Source organism: Eretmochelys imbricata, chromosome 7, assembly GCF_965152235.1.
Source record: "Eretmochelys imbricata isolate rEreImb1 chromosome 7, rEreImb1.hap1, whole genome shotgun sequence".
Lineage (NCBI taxonomy): Eukaryota > Metazoa > Chordata > Testudines > Cheloniidae > Eretmochelys > Eretmochelys imbricata.
This window is the reverse complement of record NC_135578.1, coordinates 81,045,211-81,069,479: the sequence shown is the minus strand read 5'-3', so window position 1 is coordinate 81,069,479 and position 24,269 is coordinate 81,045,211. Positions and strand designations below refer to the sequence as shown.

Here is a 24,269-nt window from a genome sequence, read left to right as displayed (position 1 = left end):
GAGATCCAGAGTCTGAAATGTGATACTGTGCGCTACCGTCTGGGATGGGGCTTTGATTAAGGAGTCATCAAAAAGAGGGTACAGGTGAATACCCTGGGACCTGAGTCTGGCTATGGTCACCACCAGCATCATCATAAATACCATGGGGGCTGATAAGACACCGATTGGAAGTGTTAGGTACTAATAGTGATTCATGATATAAGCAGCAAATCTCAGAAGCCTGCAGGGGCACACCGGAATGTGAAGGAATGCATCTGCCAAATAGATTGAGGTTAGGAAGTGCCCTGACACAGGGATGTAGCTATCAGTTAGTTTCCATCTGGAACTTAATTTTCCTTATTTGTTTGTTGAGCCTTTTGAAGTTGAGGATGGCCTTGACTCCTCTAGTGTGTACTTCTGAGCAATGACGAAGGTGGAGTAAAACCCTAATCAATGCTCTCCTGTGGAAACTCCTCCTATTGCTGTATGGCCAGAAGTTGGGAGATCTTGTTCTGGACCAGCTTGCACTTTTGCAGGGTTGCGGGAGGTTGGATGAAGAAGGGATGGGGTGGAGCCCTTTGCTCAAGAGGGTATTCCTGGAACACACTTACCTTTCTGTGATTAAAACAAACCATTTATCTGGAAAATGGAAAATCCTGCTGCTCAGGTCTGGGTGGAGGCACATTTGCTTGTTGTCGTAAAGGGCTTTTGAAGGTTGCAGGAGCTCCTCTAGATTTTCCTCTTGTTCCTTGGTTCCAAGGTTTTCCCTTGACGTATCTGTATCTGGTTTTCTCTGAAACCTCCGTGAGGAAGATGGATAAAAGGAGCGTATCTGGGGTTTGTAGTGGTTTGGAGTCCCTTCTTGGAATACTAAGTTGAGTAGGGAAGGACTATTCGGTTTTAGTCACATTTTCAGTCACTGTCTTGTCCAGTTTTTCTCTGAAGAAGAGAGATATTGTGAATGTAGAAGAGCACGGGAAATGTTCGAAGTGTCTACTTTCAAGAGACAAAGCCATGTGTGTCTCCTGGCAGTGGAGCTAGATGCCACGATCCTGGCAGAAAACCTCATAGTATCCATTAACGCATCTGCCATTAATGCTGTTGCTTAAGAGATTTTCTTAAGTATAGACTTAGTAAGTTTGGTTTCCGATCTTAAGGGCTTTCAGGTCATAGAATCATAGAATAGAATCATAGAATATCAGGCTTGGAAGGGACTTCAGGAGGTCATCTAGTCCAACCTTCTGCTCAAAGCAGGACCAATCCCCAACTAAATCGTCCCAGCCAGGGCTTTGTCAAGCCTGACCTTAAAAATTTCTAAGGAAGGAGATTCCACCACCACCCTAGGTAACGCATTCCAGTATTTCACCACCCTCCTAGTGAAAAAGTTTTTCCTAATATCCAACCTAAACCTCCCCCACTGCAACTTGAGACCATTACTCCTTGTTCCATCATCAGCTACCACTGAGAACAGTCTAGATCCACCCTCTTTGGAACCCCCTTTCAGGTAGTTGAAAACAGCTATCAAATCCCCCCTCATTCTTCTCTTCCGCAGACTAAACAATCCCAGTTCCCTCAGCCTCTCCTCATAAGTCATGTGTTCCAGTCCCCTAATCATTTTTGTTGCCCTCCGCTGGACTCTTTCCAATTTTTCCACATCCTTCTTGTAGTGTGGGGTCCAAAACTGGACACAGTACTCCAGATGAGGCCTCACCAATGTCGAATAGAGGAGAATGATCACGTCCCTCGATCTGCTGGCAATGCCCCTACATATAATCCCAAAATGCCATTGGCCTTCTTGGCAACAAGGGCACACTGTTGACTCATATCCAGCTTCTCGTCCACTGTAACCCCTAGGTCCTTTTCTGCAGAACTGCTGCCGAGCCATTCGGTCCCTAGTCTGTAGTAGTGCATGGGATTCTTCCGTCCTAAGTGCAGGACTCTGCATTTGTCCTTGTTGAACCTCATCAGATTTCTTTTGGCCCAATCCTCTAATTTGTCTAGGGCCCTCTGTATCCTCTCCCTACCCTCCAGCGTATCTACCTCTCCTCCCAGTTTAGTGTCATCTGCAAACTTGCTGAGGGTGCAATCCACACCATCCTCCAGATCATTAATGAAGATATTGAACAAAACCGGCCCGAGGACCAACCCTTGGGGCACTCCACTTGATACCGGCTGCCAACTAGACATGGAGCCATTGATCACTACCCGTTGAGCCCGACAATCTAGTCAACTTTCTATCCACCTTATCGTCCATTCATCCAGCCCATACTACTTTAACTTGCTGACAAGAATACTGTGGGAGACCATGTCAAAAGCTTTGCTAAAGTCAAGGAACAACACGTCCACTGCTTTCCCCTCATCCACAGAGCCAGTTATCTCGTCGTAGAAGGCATTTAGATTAGTCAGGCATGACTTGCCCTTGGTGAATCCATGCTGACTGTTCCTGATCACTTTCCTCTCCTCTAAGTGCTTCAGAATTGATTCCTTGAGGACCTGCTCCATGATTTTTTCCAGGGACTGAGGTGAGGCTGACTGGCCTGTAGTTCCCAGGATCCTCCTCCTTCCCTTTTTTAAAGATGGGCACTACATTAGCCTTTTTCCAGTCATCCGGAACTTCCCCCGATCGCCATGAGTTTTCAAAGATAATGGCCAATGGCTCAGCAATCACCAACTCCTTTAGCACTCTTGGATGCAGCGGCCCCATGGACTTGTGCTCGTCCAGCTTTTCTAAATCGTCCCGAACCACTTCTTTCTCCACAGAGGGCTGGTCACCTCCTCCCCATGCTGTGCTGCCCCATGCAGTAGTCTGGGAGCTGACCTGGTTTGTGAAGACAGAGGCAAAAAAAGCATTGAGTACATTAGCTTTTTCCACATCCTCTGTCACTAGGTTGCCTGCCTCATTCAGTAAGGGGCCCACACTTTCCTTGACTTTCTTCTTGTTGCTAACATACCTGAAGAAACCCTTCTTGTTACTCTTAACATCTCTCACTAGCTGCAACTCCAGGTGTGATTTGGCCTTCCTGATTTCACTCCTGCATGCCTGAGCAATATTTTTATACTCTTCCCTGGTCATTTGTCCAATCTTCCACTTCTTGTAAGCTTCTTTTTTGTGTTTAAGATCAGCAAGGATTTCACTGTTAAGCCAAGCTGGTCGCCTGCCATATTTACTATTCTTTCTACACATCGGGATGGTTTGTCCCTGTAACCTCAATAAGGATTCTTTAAAATACAGCCAGCTCTCCTGCACTCCTTTCCCCCTCATGTTATTCTCCCAGCCCCATGACATTGTAACTTAAGGAAACCAATTGGCTGTCAGAAATACTCTGAAAGTTGGTGAGGAAGCATCAAAGTCCCTTCTGTGAGTAACTTTCACCTTATCCATTGGCTCCTTGGGAAAGAAGTATCCTTTGGATGGAATAATTATGTAAGCTAGAGATGCTACTGCAGCATTGACCTTAAGCACATCAGTTATGACATTTTGGCTCCTGGAGCTTGTAGAATCTGAGTGTGCCTGTTAACGTGCTTGCCCGTTTCAGGAGCCTTCCCACTTCTCCCTGATTACCCTCTCAAAGAATGGTGCAGAATTGCTGCCTCTGGAGAGGATTTAGCAGGAAGTCATGTGCTCTGTGGCTTGTCCTCAAGGGACTGCTCAGTTTGGATGTGCATAGTTGATACAACCTTTATGCACTTTGTTTCAGAGTCCTCGGGAAAAAGTCTATGCTGCATTTTGTCTGTTCTGCTCAGAATCAGTCTGGTGGCTTTCCTTCCTCGGTAAAGTATGAGTCTGAATTGGAGGACTAACATCTTTTGGGCTTTTTCTTACCCTTTTTGTTCTTTTTGGATTTCATTTAAAAAAGATTCATACACTTTACTGGTGTGGCCACATGGCAAGCCTTGTACAGGGCCTGAACCCTCTGTAAAATTCGCCCTTGAAGTCCTCGTCTGTAAATTCCCACTTTCCCAGGCTGGGGGATGGGGACTCACTGCAAGGAGGATCGGGGGGGGGGGGGGGAGGGGTACTGATTATGAGCCCTGCTTCTTTCCCCAGATCATTTGGAACCAATTTCAGGACTTTGTGGTGAACTTGGTGCCCTCCTACGAACTTATCCTTGTGGTCTTGAATTGCTCCAGGACTCAGCCCCTTGCTGAATGAAATTTTCCTCAACCTTAGAGCCTCTCCAAGTTCTGCTCAATCTCCCTCTGTCAGGCTTTTCTGTAGTGGAGTTGCAGCTTTTTGGGGGGCAAATGGGTCCTAACATGTCTGTCCAACTCAAAGCGCTGTGTCATGGTGGTAGAATCAGCTGGCTGAGAAGCGAGGGCATAATTCACCCTCCATGCAGTCTGTTAGTGCTCTATCTGTGAGGCAGCCTTATTTGGGCTTATCCGTGTGCTTGTGTGGCTACTGTGCCATTCCTGAAAGTGGGCAGAGGAGCTCAGCCACTGAATTGCTGACTACCCGGACTGAGAGGAGTAGAAAACAAAGAATGCTGCTCACTACTACCCAAAAATAGAGACAAAGGAAAGGCCAGGAGCAAAGAGAACTGTGATTGACTGCTTCTGCAGAGGCAGCCAATCTGGCAGCAAGCTGGAGAAAAGGGAGTGTGGGCAGCAAGGGCTGTGCTGCAGCTTTAAACCACCGCTGGAAGTGCACAGGAGTGGAATAGCCCAGGCATAGCAGAATTGTGGGAGATGCTGGGCTGCAGGAACATATAAAAGGAGGACAATTGTGTACGAAATTCCCTTAGTCAGAAACAGAGTTGTTGGTAATGGCTCATGCAGTCATTTCAAATCCAGGGCAGACCCATGTAATTGATATTGAACAGATTAGTACCTGGTTACTTAGTTACCTGCAAATATGATAGTGTCCACAAAAATGATGTGTACTCACTGCTCTCTAAATAAGTAAACCTTGGCATAAGAGGGACTTTGTTCTATTTGACACACATTTGACAATATAAACAGAATAAGACGTACATTAATCAGAGTTTATATGTACAAAGCAGCATTCATTTACTATTTTTAATTAAAAATCATGCTTAATGTAAAAAGCTAGCCATGTAATAAAAGAATTGAAAAATGAAAATACTGATTTAGAAGTGTAATATTGCATGAAACTATCATTGTGAAACAGAGTAGCTACTCTTTCTCCAGCTTTCATTCTTCTGTTTTTCTTGGCAGTGTTTTTAACAGGCAGTGATCGTATTCCTATTCTTGGAATGAAGTGTCTTAAACTAGTCATCCAGCCCACAGGAGGTGGAGAAGGGTATCTTCCAGTATCTCACACTTGCTTCAATCTTCTTGATCTTCCAAAATACACAGACAAAGAAACCCTAAAATCTAAGCTGATCCAGGCAATAGATCACAACGAAGGCTTCAGTTTAGTATAACTTTAGAAATGAGATATTGTAGTTGTTTAATGTGGGAGCATTAAACTAATTCTTTGTGTCTTTCTTGTGGTGGTAAATTCAGTGGACAAGTTGACAATGTAACAACTGGTTATTTACAAAATGTTCAGTGATATGAATATTCATGGAAGCCAAAAAGTCCTTACAAAAATGAACTGTTAATACACAGCTTGTATAGAACCATGTTTTTGTCATCTTAAAATAAAAATGAGACTGTGAATGAGACTCAAGTTTCACTAAGGTGAATTTCAGCATTTCACATGTTATAAAAACAATTTAGCGTATGAGTGCATGAAAGACTTGCTTAATTTTTTTCAATCACAGAGGTGAAAACACTTTTTCCTATTATGATAGTCCCATTTGATTATTTTTCATTTTGTAAATAAAGCTTTGTAATAGAATAGTTTCAGTTCTGATAGCAGTATGGTTTCTATTGCGTGTAATTAAACTTGAGCTTATTCTATGGCTTTTAACAAAAGAAGTGTGATTCTGGAGATGTATTTTTCCAGTGGTGGGGTTTTTTTTGGTTTGTTTCTTTTGAAAACTCAATGATGGTTGAAATGACGCTGCCCTTTATGATGTACAGTCCAATTTCTGTGGTGCAATCACTTATTTGTGCTGGTGCAAAACTGCAAATTTGGCTTCTGTTAAGATGGATGAGAAGACTAAATAGGTAATTTAATCTTATTACTGATGGTATAATTTGATAAAATTATGAGGGATTAATTTAGCATTGGGAATCCAACCTCCGCAATCATAGGTTAAAAACAAAGGAGGAGTAAGACAGTTGCTATCAAGAGTTCAAATATTTTATTTTTAAATGTTGAGTGTGTAGTTTATGGTCACCTTCTTCCAGCTAAAATGCATTTGAAATACCCTTTTAACCCTTTTTGGAACTTCTTTTGAATTTTAATATAAGTACTCTGAGATGACTGTGCTTAATGGCACGTTTTCAGATTTGACTTTCCTGGACTGGTTAAGTTCCAGCATACTTACGTCTTATTGATACATATGTGACTTTCAGCTGTGAAACAAATATTTATTTTTTTTTAGATTTTTAAAATGCAGTGAAAACAAAGCTAAAATAAAATACTTGAATGAAACAGTTTGTTGCTTCATGTACGTGTTCATATGTATGGATGCACATATGCATATTTCTTTAATCAGAATGTAACTTCATTAAGCAAAAGACTAGTTAGAATATTGAGACCATTCTGGCTGTGGCTGTTGTATTGACATAATTCAGCACAACACAGGGCAAATGTAATTAAGGCTATAACCATCTCCTGGTGGTATATGATTGTAATACATGTACATGCTTATAGCTCAGGTGTGACCTCTAACTTTCTTCACATACTACTGTTAGCAGGCATACTCCCACCATGTGAGAGTCAAGAAACCAACAAAAATGAAGTCATAAGTAGGGCCCTACCAAATTCAGTCCATTTTTGTAAATTTCACAATTGTAGCACTTTTAAAAACTTGAATTGCAAGGTTTCAGATATTTAAAGGTTAAATTTCATGGTGTTGTAACAAGCCATGAATATGTATTTTAAAAACAACAAAATATAAACACAAAGTCCTTAAGACTCAGCATTTCTCAAAGTGGGGAGCCTGACCCAACACAGGGTAACAAGGCTATTGTAGGGGGGGGTTGTGGTATTGCCACCCTTACTTTGCTGCCTTCAGAGCTGAGCAGATATCGTATAGGGTAAAAAGTACACCAGACCAGATTTCACAGGGGAGACCAGATTTTTCATAGTCCATGATGTGTTTTTCATGGCTATGAATTTGGTAGGGCTTTAGTCATAAGACTAGAAATGTATTGGAGAGGGGAGAAAGAAAACCAGCCCACATTTATTAACCAGTACTGTTAGAACACTTCTTCCTAAACTCTACTCTGATTTATCCTCTGTTTTATGAAGGATGATAACCTATGACACACACTTCTACAATGTTGTGCATTTAGTTTTAATTAACCAAGGGTAAAACAAGATTAGCGTTTTTAAATGAAATCCGATAGAAACCAAATATGAAGGTAGTAAATATTTTGCATGCAGATTTAAGTGCACATCATACTGTGCAGTTTAGACACAGTGAAATCCACTTTGGGTCAGTTTAATAACACAGATTTTCAATGTGGGACATCATGATGGACGAGCTTGTAGTGAGCACCACATGATGGGCAACGCTGGCTTTCTCCTGCATGCAACCAGAACCAAATGACAGCAGAGTTGTCCTCCTCACCTGGTGAGAGAAAAGAAAAGCAAAATTAAATGTTCATGCCTCTTTTGATTTGTCAGATTCAAGTCTTGTCACATGTGCAATGAAAGCATTGTGCATTCTACAGTGCCCTGTGGGCTAGAATTCTTAACCTAGTGGGCATCCTAAAGTTTCAGTGAAGGGTTCAATAATTGAATCAACATAGAAAATGAGCATCTCTGTCTCATCATTCCTTTTCTGATGTTAGTGGCAATTTCCATGACTGTTAGTCTATATTTTAATGTGCCATGTATTGGATATTGGGGGGGAGGGGGTGAAACAACAAGCGATGAACGTGAAGGCTTACTTGTGGCTGAATAAGTGCATGATGATCACTCTCCGGGGGGGGGGGGGGGACCTAGCTTTTGGGAAAACTTACATACACCTTAAAATGCTCAATCTTGCACGGGGCTGGCACCAGAGAACTCAAATAGTGCAGTTGTAGCCCTAGAATGGTCTCATGATACTTCTGTTGTCTTACTTTTACTGATTCCTTAAGAGCAGATACTGTTCAGTAACAACCACCATGATTTCTATCATTTTTTGAGATCCTAGCCACTATTCAAAGTGGGACCATTTTTATAACTAATGGAAATAGAATAGGGTATCTTGATTTTCATTCAGTCATGCCTCAGACACTAATTATACTAAATTTCTTTGTAAGCTGATCATTACAATATACCCTTACTGGTTTGTGTCTGGTAGTGGTAGACATCTTCATCCCTGCATATGCACTACAGAAGCTATGAATTTCCAAGCCAAGCGAGCAACTTCCCTTAACTATGGAAATTCCTTTGCTAGTATCATATTGCAACTGCCACCCCCATATTATTTGCAGTGAGTGCTACTCTTCACTTACTGGTTTTCCAGTCTCAACTCAGTTTAATGCCTAAAACACACTGGTTGTTAATGCCAGTGCTTTGATTCTCCTTATGGATAACTAGCACCAAATAAGTGCTCTTTTATAACTAAAAATGACATTTCAGGTTGTCATCTCTCAACTTCTAATAAATATGCTCCAAACCACTAACTCAACATGATTTCTCCCTGGCGATGATACATACATTCTAAAGTCCAAATTATGCCTTATCTTACACACAACCCGTATTGTTTTTAGATGGTGTGCTCAGTGGTACTTGTACAACCCTCTTTCCTTCAAGGTGATTGCAAAAGTGTTAACCAATCCCAAAATCAGAACTTCTTTGATACACAAGAAAGAATAGAAGCCAGCCCACTCTTAGCTATATTCACTCTACCATGTTAGCAAAAGCATGAAAAAATGAAAATGTATTTTTGTCACTAAAATAGGCAGATATGACTGAATACCTATAGAGAAAAGAGAGGATCAATTTTGAGAGAACTTTTTGGAAGTATTAATGTAGATGTATTAAAACAATTCATGTTTTATAGCTTTAGATAGTATGTGAACTAAAAACATACACCAGGTTGTTCTGATACATACAGATACAGCCTACTAGCCTCTTCTTGTTGATGGATGGAACAATATGAGGATCCTCTCTAGTTCCTGCATATCCCTTGGGTTTGAGTATGCTATATGGATCCTTGAGAGAAGAACAAAACCTGGATCTTAGTTACTAGACCAAGAACATTGTTAACCAGTAGTATCAAAGATTGTGTCACATATATAAAATAAAGGTAATTAAATTGCTGCTGTTCTGTCAGCCGAACACAGATAGATCATCTTTAGAATACCAGCATACAGGTACATGAAACTAACAGAAGGGAAGATGAGGAATGTCAAATCTTATTGGGTTAGATACCGATTTGTCAAGTGGGAGAGAGTTAATCTGCCGAAGTTATTGTACAGGGTGTCAGTTCACCTGCAAGAATCAGTTTAGAGTATCAACAATTAGTGGCAGCTTTTGTGCCACTAAAAATACGTGCTGAACTCATGACAGCATACTAGCTGCCTAAAGCACAGGGGTGCTATGTGCTATTTATAGTGCCTTTCATGAAGGCACATTAGTCTCTCCCTAGTCAAGGTTGAACGCAGTACTCCAATACATGATTATTTTGATTCCCCCTCCTGACATCCAATAAAGGCTAATCTGCCTGAACTTTCATGTGCAATATTATGTTAAAATAGAAATATTCTGAGAAACCTGAGAGAAATGAAAAAATATTTGAGAGAGTTTTCAAAAGAATTTTCTCCTTTTTGTGAACAGTTTTGTAACTTTTACTTCTGGGAGGGTGTTTTGGCTCATCACACATTAAAACCAGCTTACTCTAGAAACTCGGTTTGTCTTGTTCTGTTGGTCCGTCTTCAAATAGTGTGAAGGGTGAGGCTTATTATTTAGGGCCCAGTCCTGCTCTGCACCGGTGCAGGTTTTAAAAGCAGTTTGTGCATTCTTTACAAGCTTTACTATGTCCACTAACTAGATGCAAACTTCCTAAAGGACTCTAAGAATCACTGAAAAATTAAGTCAGTTAGGCCTTGTGGGAGAGAAGGAGACCTTTACAGAAATACAGAGGAAATAATGGAGAGGCAATGTGGTCCAGTGAATTGCATGGAGGGGTAGGAGCAAGGAACTTCTAAGTTTTATTTGCTACTCTGCCACACACAGTGGCTTTATAAATTCTTATTTTCTATAAAACAACCTTCATCCTATTGGGATCCAGGAAGTGCTTTAAAACATTGATGTTGCCTCAAACATCCCTGTGAGAGGCAAATATTACAGACCATAAAACAGACATAGTGAGAGTTAAGGAAATTGTCCAAGGCAACATAATGAGTCAGTGATCAATCTCGGTTTGAAACATAGGTGTAACACCTAGTCTCATACCTAATCCAACATAGCACATCACAGCCAGATAGTTCACTTAGGTCCCAATCCTGCAACTGGAGCTGCATGTGTGGATCATTGACCAACACAGAGTCCTCCATGTGGATGTGTGGTGGCCCAAAGGGATCCAGTTGCAGAATCAGGGCCTTAGGCTCTCCTCAACAGAAAATGGTACTTTGTAGTTATATTGAACTTTTCATACAAGAATCTCAAATTTATATTTAATTATGCTTCACAGCCTCCCTGTAAGGAGGTAAGAATGCAAAGTTAAGATTTAAGGGACCTTACTTCTGCATTTCCCAAATGTTTTCATACTTACAGGGTGTGAGTTAGTGTATTCTTAACTTTGAATATCTTGCCTTACAGACTTTGGTTTGTTTTTAATTAACATATTCTATTCTGCATTTCCGTCCTTCAAGTTACTGATATATTTACAACCTTAGCTCTAACGTGATGCTTTTTATTTTGTCTGAATATTAATTATTCAATATTAAACTTACCTGTCCTTTTTTCATAGCCTCTAGAGTTTTCCTTTCAAGTCCAGTTGCCTGTTCCTCATCACTGGGAATACCTAAATAGGAATAAAATACAGAAGTATTCTATATATTTATCTAAAATTCAGATTCAGCTAATGATTGAAGCAAACCATTAAACCCATGTCCTGGACAGCACCATAAATAAATGTCCATTCAATTTTTTAGTTGCAAAGCATTTTTGATTGAAATAAGACATTACATAGGAATTACCATACGGATCAGACAGAGGTCCATCTAGTCCTGTATCCTGTCTCCAGTACTTGTGGCACCTTAGAGACTAACCAATTTATTTGAGTATAAGCTTTCATGAGCTACACCTCACTTCATCGGATGCATACTGTGGAAAGTGTAGAAGATCTTTTTATACACACAAAGCATGAAAAAATACCTCCTCCCACCCCACTCTCCTGCTGGTAATAGCTTATCTAAAGTGATCACTCTCCTTACAATGTGTATGATAATCAAGTTGGGCCATTTCCAGCAGAAATCCAGAGTTTAACAAGAACGTCTGGGGGGGGGGGTAGGAAAAAACAAGGGGAAATAGGTTACCTTGCATAATGACTTAGCCACTCCCAGTCTCTATCCAAGCCTAAGTTATTTGTATCCAGTTTGCAAATGAATTCCAATTTATAACATTCATAAACCAGTCAGGGAACATTTCAATCTCTCTGGTCACGCGATTACAGACATGAAAGTTGCAATATTGCAACAAAAAAACTTCAAAACCAGACTCTAGCGAGAGACTGTTGAATTGGAATTCATTTGCAAATTGGACTCTGAAACCTGTCTCCAGTAGTGATCAGTAGTATGAGAACCCTGTCAGAGGTAGATTTGGGATAATCTGGCCTCCACATTAGATGTTAGATATTGTACTATTTACAACCACTCCATCTGACTGTTCTTTGGACATTGGTTCTTTTCACATTGCCTGGGGCCTCTTCTGGTATAACAAAGGGATAGTTCAAAGTGATCAAATCAGGGCAGTCCAGGCTACAGCCTTTGCCATATAGAATCCCCTCACAATGACTGCTTCCACAAATGAGACCATGCACCAGTTCAGACACTTACTTTTTCATTAGAACAGGTGACGAAAAATGGAAGTTTCAGCCTTGGCTGATAGTGTCCAAAAGTTAACATTTAAGGTAGCACCAGTCTCATCCCTAGTGGACAACTGCACATCTAATAGAAACCACCACCACAGCTGGTCAATCATACAATTACAGAAGGATAGGGCTGCAAGTGACTTCAAGATTCATCTTCCTAGGTAGAGGCAGAATTAAGTATACCTAGGCCATTCTTGACAGATGCTTGTCTAATGTCTTCTTAAAAACCTCCCTGTTCTAGTGCTTAACTATCCTTATAGTTAGAAAGTTTTTCCTAATATCTAACCGAAATCTTGCTTGCTGCAAATTAAGCTGATTACTTCATTGTGGACATGGAGAACAACTGATCGTTGTCATCTTCAAATACATTAAGGGCTGTTATAAAGAGTTATTTCCTTTTTCCTTCTTCAGCCTTCTGTTTACATTAAACATGCCCAATTCTTTCAACTATACTTCATAGGTCATGTTTTCTAATCCTCTAATAATTTGTATTGCTTTTCTCTGGACACTCCAATTTATCCACATCTTTTGTAAAGAGTGGCACCCAAAACTGGACAAGAGTAATCTAGCTGAGGTCTCTCACCAGTGCTGAGTACAGTAGAACCATTACCTACTGTGTTTTACATATAACCCACCTGTCAATGCAGCCCAGAATGACATTTGACTTTTTCACAACAGTATTGTATTGTTGACTCATGTTCAATTTGTAATCCATTATAACCCCCAGATCCTTTTCTGCAGTACTGCTGCTGATCCAATTAGTTCCCATTTTGTATTTGTGCATTTGATTTTTTTCTCCTAAGAGCAGTATGCTGCACTTGTCTGTATTGAATTTATCATATTAATTTCAGACCAGTTTTCCAATTTATTAAGATCATTTTGAAATCTAATACTGTTCTCCAAAGTGCTTGAAATCCCTTCCAGTTTGGTGTCATCCACAAAATTTATACATATACATTCCACACCATCCGCTAATGAACTATCCTCCTACACTGAAGTATTGTTCTTTTACAAAAACTGAAAACAACACAGTTACAAATTGGTCACTAAAACACTCACCTTCTCCCTCTGCCCTCTAGAAAAATTCCAAACCTTTAAATTCCTCCCAATATCCCCCTGTGAAAATCCCATATGAATAGATGAATCTTGCACAGCACTTTAGAGGTCAACAACTAAGGCTTCCAGATCTACAAGCTGATTTATGCAGGCAGACTCCTGCACCTGTGTGTAGTCCCATCAAAAATTAATTTTACACTGTGTGTAGTTAGTGTGACTCAAGACAAGCCTAAGGGCACACCTAAGGGAGCAGCTTGCAGGATTGGAGCTTTAGTCTTTGTTGGACCAAGAGAGAGTTCCAGAGTAAAGGGCCTCTTGTTGAAAGCATCCTACCCCTGTTTGTTAATCATTAGTAAAAGCAGCCACATACACAAAGTTTAAGCAGGATTCTTGTTCTTCCATCACATTGGTGCAGTATCAACAATTTGGCTTCCTATGTGCATCAAAGAGTCCTAAAAGTCGGAAAATTCCACTGATATATTTCCATTTTCACTCTGTCTCCTAATTTAATTAAGGTTTGTCTACATTAAGGATTTTTGCCCCAACTACATCAGTGCAAAATCCCAAATGAAGACATGTCCCCAGAGAGCATGTCTGTTGGTTTTTGTTTTGATTTGTTTTGTTTGCTTTATAGTTTTAGCCCATTTTCCAGCTTAAATCGTCTGTGTGACAGTTTATAAATCAGTAACTGGATTTGAACCTTTCTCCTTTGATGGCGCCACAATGAGCTCGGACTCCGAGGCACCATTGAGCTCAATGTCACTTGTGTGTGAATGAAGGGCTTTCAGGGCTCCTGTGGCTTGGCTGAATGGCAAATAAACATAAAGTCACATCCCTAAAGCACTGGATGAAAAGATTTATTTCAGTTCCAACTTAGATTCAGCACCACAGACTAATTGGCTAGAACTGCGGTGGAGGAATTTCTTTTTTGCCAAGATTGTTCACCCTCTACACACCCCTAAGGGGCTGACACCTTATCCCTTGCCCCCAGCTTCTAATCTCTTGATCACCCGCACTCACTCCTCATTCCCAGCCATCACTCCCCTGCCCTCATTCCGCCTGGCCCACTCCTATAACCCCTACCAGCCCTCACATGCCCCTATGCACTTATATTGCCCACCGTACCAACCCTCACAGGCCCCCATGCACGTATCCCCCCGCCCACTTCCAGCCCTCACAGGCCCCCGTGCACCTATCCCCCCGCCCCCTACCGCTCTCACACACTCCCATGCACCTATTTCCCCCGCCCCCTTCCAGCCCTCACAGGCCCCCATGCACGTATCCCCCCGCCCACTTACAGCCCTCACAGGCCCCTGTGCACCTATCCCCCCGCCTCCTACCAGCTCTCACACACTCCCATGCACCTATTTCCCCCGCCCCCTTCCAGCCCTCACAGGCCCCCATGCACCTGTCCTGCCTGTCCCCTACCAGCCCTCACAGACCCCCATGCACCTGTCCTGCCTGTCCCCTACCAGCCCTCACAGGCCCCCATGCACCTGTCCCCCGCCCCTTCCAGCCCTCACAGACCCCCATGCACCTATCCCCCCAGCCCTCACAGACCCCCATGCACCTATCTCCCCGCCCCCTCCCAGCCCTCACACGCCCCCATGCACCTGTCCCCCCCCCTTCCGCCTGGCCCACTCCTATAACCCCTACCAGCCCTCACATGCCCCTATGCACTTATATTGCCCACCGTACCAACCCTCACACACCCCATGCACCTATCCCCCAGCCCTCACAGGCCCCCATGCACCTGTCCCGCCTGCCCCCTACCAGCCCTCACAGGCCCCCATGCACCTGTCCCGCCTGCCCCTTACCAGCCCTCACAAGCCCCATGTACCTATCCCGCCTGCCCCTTACCAGCCCTCACAAGCCCCATGTACCTATCCCCCTGCCCCTTCCAGCCCTCACACACCCCCATGCACCTATCTCCCCGCCCCCTCCCAGCCCTCACACGCCCCCATGCACCTATCTCCCCGCCCCCTCCCAGCCCTCACACGCCCCCATGAACCTATTTCCCCCGCCCCCTTACCAGCCCTCACAAGCCCCCATGCACCTATCCCCCAGCCCCTTACCAGCCCTCACACGCCCCCGTGCACCTATCCCCCAGCCCCCTCCCAGCCCTCACAGGCCCCCATGCACCTGTCCCGCCTGCCCCCTCCCAGCCCTCACAGGCCCCCACGCACCTATCTCCCCGCCCCCTCCCAGCCCTCACACACCCCCATGCACCTGTCCCCCAGCCCCTTACCAGCCCCCACAGGCCCCCATGCACCTGTCCCGCCTGCCCCATCCCAGCCCCCACAGGCCCCCATGCACCTGTCCCGCCTGCCCCCTCCCAGCCCTCACGCGCCCCCCCTGTACGCACCCCCGACGCTCATGGCTCTGGCGGGGGCCGCAGTCCGCCCGCCGCCGGGCAGGGCGCGCCGGAGGACGCGGAGCAGCAGCCGGGACGCCATGGTGCCTTCTCCGGTGCAAGGTCAGAGTCCGGCAGCTGCCCAGCGCTCCCCGCGCTGACATTCCCGGCCAGCCCGCGGGAGGGGCTGGAGGCGCTCAGCCCCGGCAGCCAACCCGGGCAGGGCGAGGGAGGGCTTCCCGCGGCAGGTCGCGGCGTGGGGGTGGTAGGAGACGGCGCGGCGTGTGCGGAGACGGGGGGCTGAGGCGTCCGGGGTGGGGACGGGGTCCACAGGGAGCTGGCTGCCCTGGAGGGAAGTAAGCAGCACGGGGTGCTTGCTGTCTGTCGGGCAAATGACAGCTGGGGAAAGTTACTGCGGTTTAGAACCGCGTTGTTTGGGGGCAGGAAGAGCAATTTCTACGTACTTTCCCTCTGGCAAAACTCACCTTTAAATAATAAATTGCTGGCTGGACTCGGCAAATCAGTCTTTGCTTCCCTGTCGAAGTAGCTACTCCCAACTTTCTCCTGGGGTAGCTTATTCTGAGGGATGGGCTATTCCTCCGTTAGAATGAGCTACCTCTTCCCTTCTCTTCCCTTCCCCCCCCCCCCGCCCCAGTTTACTTTAGCTACCCATAACCTGCGCCTCCCACCCCAGGAACTTCCATAGAAGGTAGGAGCCTAAAGACCTTTGAGGATCTGGGCCACAGCATCCTAACCGAAATCAATTTTTCCTCCCCAATTCTTCTGTCCCTTTCTTTGGACTTATGAAAAAAAAAAAAAAACCACAACTGCAGTATAAGCATATGGGTTACATGTGTGGGATGTGGGCTAAACGTTGTCTGGACAAGGCCCCAGTGATTGATAGTGTTTTGGGTTCAATGTGCATAGCTACACTGGGTGGATTAATTGTAATGCATGATCTTCTCCACGCTGGCTGCAAGCTTTCTCTGGTTGCAAAACAGGATCTAAAAATGCCAGGGTAGGGACTTCAGATTGCTTGAGCAAGATAGCGAATTCTGATGGGTAGCTGATTCTAACACTACAATTCATGCACAGTTTTGTTTGGTATGATGTATCTCAAGTTCGGTAACTTAATTTGATGTTACATCTTTCCTGGGCCAATGTTGGTGCACTGGGCAGAAATTAGTTTCCTCTTTGCTGCTGCTGCTTCCATCCGCTTGAAGGTGTAGAGATCGACTGCTCTGCTCCCCATGGTAAGGGTGGTTCTTAAGGTTTCTCTTGGGCACCCTCATTTGCTCGCATCAGTTTGTTTCCACTTGAAGCTTCATATGGGAGTCTGTGTTGGCATCCAAAATACATGCCCCAGGGCTTCCTTCTGATTCTGGCAATGAGCTGCTGGTTGATTATTTCTTGGATCTCTTTGTTGGTGATCAAGGTTTTCCAACCAATGCCTAGAATCTTTTGTAGGCACTTATTTATGAAGGTTTCTGGTTTTCTGTCTGATGTTTTGGTAGATCTCCAGCTCTCATAGTTTCAGTGTTAACATACAGCTATCTTGGAGTTGAAAATTCTGTTTTGTTCTGATGCTGGATATCATTGATTTCCATTTGTTAAGTTTAATGTTGTGGATGCTGTTCCTGTCCTTGATGTCTCTTCCTTCATGAGGTAGCCATTGGCTAATATGGTAACTTTGGCAAAAAATATTTTATCTGATTTGCTGTAATGTATGTAAGAAGCTCCATTTGAGGATAATGTCCTTATGGATTCAGAGATGAGTTTTTAACAGAACATTACAACTACCAAAATATAAACTTTTGGGATTACAGTTAATTTCAAAGAGAAGATGCCAACAGAAGTAGAACTCTCATTAGTGTTTATTACCAATAACATGTATAGCTGTAAAGAAATTTTTTTAAAAGAAATAGTCACTGAGAATTGTGAGAATTTTTAGCAATTCTTCAACTTTGGGCTAGCATTGATGCAGCTCCTCCACAGGGTAGCAATGGTGGAAGCTGGGTGGGGGGAGGGGAGAGGAAAGAAATGCTGGGTTGTTTTTGCTGTGTTTATTGGGAAAGAAAATGGCACCATATTTAGGAGGAGCTATCAGCGAGAGATAAGAAACTGTGCACATGGACTAAATGGGAGAGGTCAGAGGAGAAGAGTATTCATATAAAGGTACTTGAAGGTTAGAGAAGCAGATAATATCATAAGTGGGAAAAAGGCCAACAAGGGAAAAGCCCTGGGGAGTACCAAAAGAGGGGGAGGAAATAATGAATATAATGCTGAGGGATCACATAGCAAGACAGATGATGACTCAGGAAAGGACAGAGATCTAGCAGTCCAAGTCGTGTCAAGATGAGCTGGCCAAAAATTTTGCACAATTTATTCCAGTTTTTCAGTAGAAAATTGAATCCTCTTCCCCAAAAATATCCAGTATTTGAAAATTTTTCACTAACTCTTTCAGATTTTTTGAAACAGGAAAGCCAACATTTTTTAACAAAACTTTTTTGATTTTCTGGTATTTCATCCACAAACTTGGAGAATTTTAAAATTTAAAAAATTTCCATTTGGATTTTAAAGCCAATTTTTTTTTTTACAAAGAGTTTTTCAACAAAAACATTTTGCCCAGTGCTAGACTCAAGAAGTAGGTAGCTGATGTCAACAGTAGATGAAAGATTGAGAATGATGGAGAATATATCCTTACGCTCTGAAAGGAAGAGGTTAGGGTGACTTAGGACTTGTCTACAAGATTGGTTTAATTGCAACTTTTCACATTAATCCACTTTGAAAATGCTTTCATATACACAGCGTAACTCACTGTAGTGTACTAACTCTGCATTTATCGCAAACTCTGGAGTCTCGTTTCAAGTGCAAACTTTTGTTTCAAAGTGACTCTGTTGTTTGCGGGCACACAATGTTGCTAAGAACTACTTTGGCAGTCTTCCACTGGCTGTCCTACACTGCTTTGCGGGTGACCGTTACTGACTTGTCTGTTTACCTGTGCCTCCTCTCCTGCTCTGGGGCCAAATTATCCCTGGCTGTCCTCTCCCCCATTTATACGCTGGTGCATAGTCAGATTTTGTCTATTTGGTCCTGGATTCCTGTTTAATCACAATACCTGCAATACTTCAGAAGCCTTATAATGTGCTTTGAGCAGCAGCTTGAAGTCTCACCGAGACCCTGGGTCTCACTGCCTTCTGGGGAGAGTTGTTGGGGCAGGAATCTTTTGTGGCCAGCCACTACAGTAAAGACCATTTTGTAGTTATTGATAGGCTGATGTCTGCTATGGTCCATGACTGATACACCAAATGGTGCTGGATAAAAAGCAAACCGCTCAGGAGCACCTATGTTAAAATGAGGGACAGGAGGAAAACATCTAGCAGGGGACAGGTAACCTGCCAATTTTTAGAGGAACTGGACAGGATTTTATCAAACTACTGGACCACCTACCCCAGGCAGAGTGTGGAAGCTGCTGCCTGCAATCTCACTCCACATACCCCTCCTCCCCAAGGATGACCAGCAAGACTCATGAGCACAAGGAGGCCAGTGAAGAGATCTCTCTGGAAAGTCTGATCTGTTGGGACTCAGGACCCTGCTGCCAGCCAGGCTGAAGACTGATTCCTGCCCTGCAGCAACTAACTTTGATTCCCAGACAGCAACCCAAAACAGGATGGAGGAGGCTGATCCTATGGAGGGAACCTTGACACGTACATTTTAATTTTTAAAATTATTTTACTATTAAGTTTTATTATTATATAAGCAGAGTCAGGATGAGCTCCACCCTGACATCTGGTGGTGAGGTGTGGCAAGTTGTGGAAAAGAACTTCAGGGGCTGATCTCATTTGCATAAGCACACCCACCCCGCCTAGCATGAGGCCATAACTGCCCAAATGGTCACTTTGGCTGTTGTGGGATCCCCAGTGTCTCTGTTATTGGGGTGGGAAGAATAAATTGTTATTACCCTGATTATGGGAACTGTGCTTGGAACTGTACTTGGCCTTTTGTTATGATGGAGGGACTCACCATCAACTAAGTAGCACTCGCTAGGCAAGGGACATGGGTTCCAAAACTCTGTGAATTGAGAGAGGCTTGAGACAGGTATTTGTACCTGGTGGTGTGGGCCTCTTTGTGAGGGCCTGAAACACCAATTGTACCTCTGTCTCTCTCTACTGTGGAATGTCAGAGCTAATTTTGGGTCTATTAAGAATCTTGCTACAGGTACTGTGCTGAATTCACTTTGGCCTTATGGTGCACCAGCACTAAGGCTCCCACTACTATGAGCTGAAATCACTGAGCACTGTGTCAAGTAGTGGGGAGCCGGAAGAACTAGTGTGCAGTGGTGCTGTTCGTGGATAGGCTGGTGGAGTGTTTGTGAGATGGCGAGGCGAGCTGTGCAGAGCGGAGCTGTTCGGAGACAGCGGAGTGTTCATGAGACGGCCAGCTGAGCAGAGCTGTTGTTGAGACGGCGGAGTGAAGTGTTCGTGAGACGGCGAGCTGTGCAGAGCAGAGCCGGTCGTGAGACAGCGGAGCAGAGCCCTGTGGGGCAGTCAGCTTCAGAACACGTAAGGTGCCCCTTACCTCTTTCCCCCCACACACAGGCACGTTTTAGCCAGACTGGGGAGCAACACTCTGCAGATGAACTTTTGAACTCTGGGGCTGGACTTTTTGAACTTTGGGTGATTTGTGGATTGCTGGACTCAAGAGATGTTTGGGTTCTGGGACTCAAGAACCCGAGGGAAAGGATGTGGCCCAATTTGCTGGGGTGGGTCTTTGCTCATGGTTTGGTTAAAGAACACTAGTTGTGGTGTTTCCCCAATTTAATGCTGATGTCGTTTACCTCATGTTATTAAAGATTCTCTGCTACACCGAGACTGTGCTTGCAAGAGGGGAAGTATTGCCTCTTTGAGGCACCCAGGGGGTGTGTAAGATTTTCCCAGATCACTGGGTGGGGGCTCGAGCCAGTTTTGCAATTGCTTTGATGAGAGGGAACCCCTGTGTACTGAACCGGGCCCTTGCTGCTATCAACTTGGCCTGGCAGAAGGGTTACAATTTATTATTATTATAATGCTATACTATCATGCTAGCTTCTGTTCCGGGTGCCCCATGGCTGTAGCCATTGCAGATGAATGTCCATGTCTGTCCCTTGACCCATGCTGTCCATTCTCCCACCTCTCTTCCTCCCACAGTGGTACCCCTTTCCAAAGTGATGGCTGCTCTGGCTGGACAAATGGTCTCATCTTATGCTAAAGCCCCAACTACCAACTGTTCTCAGGCCCATGCTGAGAAAGGGACATGTCCATGTATCTATTTTTTCCCCCTTCCCTCAGCTGTTGTCCCTGGTGGATGTGCCCCTCGCCCCCCCCCAAAAAAAACCTCACACCAAAACCATACACAACCAAAAATAAAATGTGTTCACCACCTCAATATGGCGGCCAGCATGACACAATGGCAGTCTCTACCTCACCCGCTCCCATAAGAGATTCAAATAAGGAAAACATTATTTTGTGTGAAATGTAACGTTTATGCAGAAAGTGATTACAGGAAAAGAAGTTTGGTTGGTGTTCTCATTTTACATGAGGTAGACATGGACATTGCATGCCTGTAAAGCCACAAAGAGTACAGCTCTTCTGTAAATGCCCTGGAACATGCATCCTTACAGACTGGTATCAGTGAATGCTTCAAGTAATCATCGCAGGACCCTATCTATTTTTCTCTGCACTTTCAACATGTCTGCGCGGGAGAGAAAGCAAAATTTAAGGCTAAGAAATTGCTTCGTTTTTGTTAGGAGATTATGAGGAAAAGCCACACAGCCTTTCCCTCCAGTATAGTTCATGACTTCCTTCCACTTTGCGGGGGAGGGGGAACCAACCATCTTGGTGAATCATTTCACAGTGTATCTTGCTGGAATGTTTTTTTTGAATAAGGCCAGTCACAGACTGCTAGTCACCCACCTCAATGTATCATCATCCAGAGTCAGGACAGCCTACAGGGGATGTAGAGTACTGTTAAGCTCACCCCCAGATTCACCTGATAACCCCTCCTATACCATATAAGCAGCTCCAAGGTAATGCAAATCCAGATGATGAAGATAATTCCCACCCCAGCCTCCAAGTCACAATGGCAAAACCACACAGCATGTACGGCATAGACAAAAATCCCAGTGCACACATCACTTACTGTCTCTGAGATTCCCCCAAGTCTGGGAGGAATCTCAGAATGGAAAAGCCAGAAATGCATAAAAAAAGAATGCTATTACAGCCTTCTTAGAATATAAACAAATAACAACTACTTGCCTTTAAAAATAAATAATAATAACCCCACAGCTATGGCACTGCACTGGCCAGATACTGAGGAGTAAGGCTGAGCAGCTGACAAATGTGAGGGGGAGAAAATGGGAAAACTTGTGATAAAATGTTTCCAGACATCATTACAGAGTCCAAAAAAAAAAAAGAAGAAAAAGTGGAGAGGTGGAAGCAATAACTGAAGACAGGGAGGGAAACTGATAAGGAGCTTTCCAAGGAGATCATTGCAGTGGCAAAAGGACAGCATGGCAGGTGCTAGAGAAAACGTTGCCATGGCCAAAGGCAGAATGGAGAAAGACAAGAAGATGCAGAGGCAACGCAAAGCCAAAAGGCCCTGTTGCAGTGCATGTTACCAGCAATGCAGTACTGCAGACCAGCATCCAGCCATGTTATGCAGCACAGACTACTGTAAACAAACACCCCCCACCCCACTCTTGCACCACTGCTCCCAGAGGACATTCCCTTCCTAGACCCCAGCCTAGGACACCAAGAACTATGGCACTTGGGACGCCAGCAGTCTTTTGATCCCTCTACCATTCTGGTAACTTTGACATGGCACTCCATGTCCGAAGTTCCACAAAACAGAAGAGAAAAAGCCAAGATGTATACTTGCCTGTGACTTTAAGCCCAACACCTCACTTGCATTGTGCCCTGCACGGCACTGTTACATTTTGTTGTTGTTGTTTTTTCACTGCTGGTTTGATGAAAGTGTTCTTTGTGTAAGCAGTGTCAGGATGAGCTCCACCCTGACATCTGGTGGTGAGGTGTGGCAAGTTGTGGAAAAGAACTTCAGGGGCCGATCTCATTTGCATAGGCACACCCACCACGCCTAGAATGAGACCATAGCTGCCCAAATGGTCACTTTGGCTGCTGTGGGATCCCCAGTGTCTCTGTTATTGGGGCAGAAAGAATAAATTGTTATTACCCTGACTATGGGAACTGTGCTTGGAACTGTATGTGGCCTTTTGTTATGATGGAGGGATTCACCATCAACTAAGTAGCACTCGCTAGGCAAGGGTCATGGGTTCCAAAACTGTGTGAATAGAGAGAGGCTGGGGACAAGTATTAATACTTGGTGGCATGGGCCCCTTGGTGAGGGCCTTACATGCTAATTGCATTTCCTCCTCTCTCCACTGTGGAATATCAGAGCTAATTTTGATTTCATTAGAAGTCTAGTTATAGGTTGCTGAGCTCATTTTGGGCTGACGGTGCACCAGCACTGGGGCTCCCCTACTACAAGCTGAATTCACCTAAGAGCTGAAATCACTGAGTGTTGTGTTAAGTAGTGGGGGAGCCTGAAGATATATTGTGGAGCAGTTTGCGGGACGGCCGGAGTGCCTTGCGGACGGGCTGGTGAAGCAGTTCGACGCGGAGCAGTTTGTGGATGGCAGGAGCTGCTTGTGGGCCGTGGAGCTGAGCGAAGGAGTTCGTGGGGCGGCTGGCAGAGCGGAGAGCAGCTGAGCGAAGGAGTTCGTGGGGCGGCTGGCAGAGCGGAGAGCAGCTGAGCGAAGGAGTTCGTGGGGCGGCTGGCAGAGCGGAGAGCAGCTGAGCGAAGGAGTTCGTGGGGCGGCTGGCAGAGCGGAGAGCAGCTGAGCGAAGGAGTTCGTGGGGCGGCTGGCAGAGCGGAGAGCAGCTGAGCGAAGGAGTTCGTGGGGCGGCTGGCAGAGCGGAGAGCAGCTGAGCGAAGGAGTTCGTGGGGCGGCTGGCAGAGCGGAGCGCAGCTGAGCGAAGGAGTTCGTGGGGCGGCTGGCAGAGCGGAGCGCAGCTGAGCGAAGGAGTTCGTGGGGCGGCTGGCAGAGCGGAGCGCAGCTGAGCGAAGGAGTTCGTGGGGCGGCTGGCAGAGCGGAGCGCAGCTGAGCGAAGGAGTTCGTGGGGCGGCTGGCGGAGCGGAGCGCAGCTGAGCGAAGGAGTTCGTGGGGTGGCTGGCGGAGCGGAGCACTGCTATGGAGCTATGGGGCGGTCAGCTTCAGATCATGTAAGGTGCCTCTTACCCCCGTCCCATTTCCACCCAGGTTGGGAGGTAAAGCTCCGCAGATAAACTTTCGAACTCTGGGGCTGCCCTGACCAGGGACAGAGACTTTTGGGGCATTGGACTTTTGGGACTTTGGGTGATTTGGGGTTGCTGGACTCAAGAACCAAAGGGAAAAGGGCATGCCCCAATTTGCTTGGGGTGGGGGTTTTTTTTGCTCATGGGTTGTGTTATGAATCCTGTTGGTGGTGTTTCCCCAACATAATGCCACATTGTTTCTCTCTGTTATTAAAAGGCTTTTGCTACACTCAGACTATGTGCTTGCGAGAGGGGAAGTATTGCCTCTTGGAGGCGCCCAGCGGGGGTGGTATATATTTGTCCCAGGTCACTGGGTGGGGGCTCGAGCTGGTTTGCATTGTGTTATTCGAATGGATCCCCTAGATAGTGAACCCGGCCCTTGTTGCTGCCAACTCTGACGGGCAGAAGGGTTACATTTGTAA

At 44.9% G+C, this 24,269-nt stretch overlaps 2 protein-coding genes across 5 annotated transcripts in view; one reads left to right on the top strand and one right to left on the bottom strand.

Annotated features, from left to right (window-relative positions):
• HERC4 (HECT and RLD domain containing E3 ubiquitin protein ligase 4) overlaps nucleotides 1-6,490 on the top strand; it is a 73,793-nt gene extending 67,303 nt beyond the window's left edge. For 3 of the 4 annotated variants that reach the window (XM_077821711.1, XM_077821712.1, XM_077821713.1), the window contains one exon: nucleotides 5,158-6,490. In XM_077821711.1, the coding sequence (XP_077677837.1) occupies nucleotides 5,158-5,366 (209 nt within the window). In that variant the 3' untranslated portion in view covers nucleotides 5,367-6,490. Of the gene's footprint in view, nucleotides 1-3,677; nucleotides 3,751-5,157 lie in introns of all 4 variants that reach the window. The other variant, XR_013346642.1, reaches the window with a different exon arrangement.
• Nucleotides 6,491-7,498: 1,008 nt separating this feature from the next.
• On the bottom strand, nucleotides 7,499-15,647 carry LOC144267613 (cytochrome c oxidase subunit 5B, mitochondrial-like). The gene is made up of 4 exons (XM_077821714.1): nucleotides 15,511-15,647; nucleotides 10,951-11,021; nucleotides 9,109-9,208; nucleotides 7,499-7,631 (listed from the first exon to the last, which is right to left on the bottom strand). The coding sequence occupies exons 1-4, from the start codon at nucleotides 15,599-15,601 to the stop codon at nucleotides 7,519-7,521; spliced, it is 375 nt and encodes a 124-aa protein (XP_077677840.1). The 5' UTR covers nucleotides 15,602-15,647; the 3' UTR covers nucleotides 7,499-7,518.
• Nucleotides 15,648-24,269: the final 8,622 nt, after the last annotated feature.

Coding starts and splice junctions, on each gene's coding strand:
- LOC144267613 (XM_077821714.1), bottom strand. CDS start 15,601: ATGGCGTCCCGGCTGCTGCTCCGCGTCCTCCGGCGCGCCCTGCCCGGC. Junction 11,022..15,510: donor CAGAGCCATGAGCGTCGGGG/GTGCGTACAGGG, acceptor ATTCCTATTTAG/GTATTCCCAGTGATGAGGAA. Junction 9,209..10,950: donor AGGCTATGAAAAAAGGACAG/GTAAGTTTAATA, acceptor TCTTCTCTCAAG/GATCCATATAGCATACTCAA.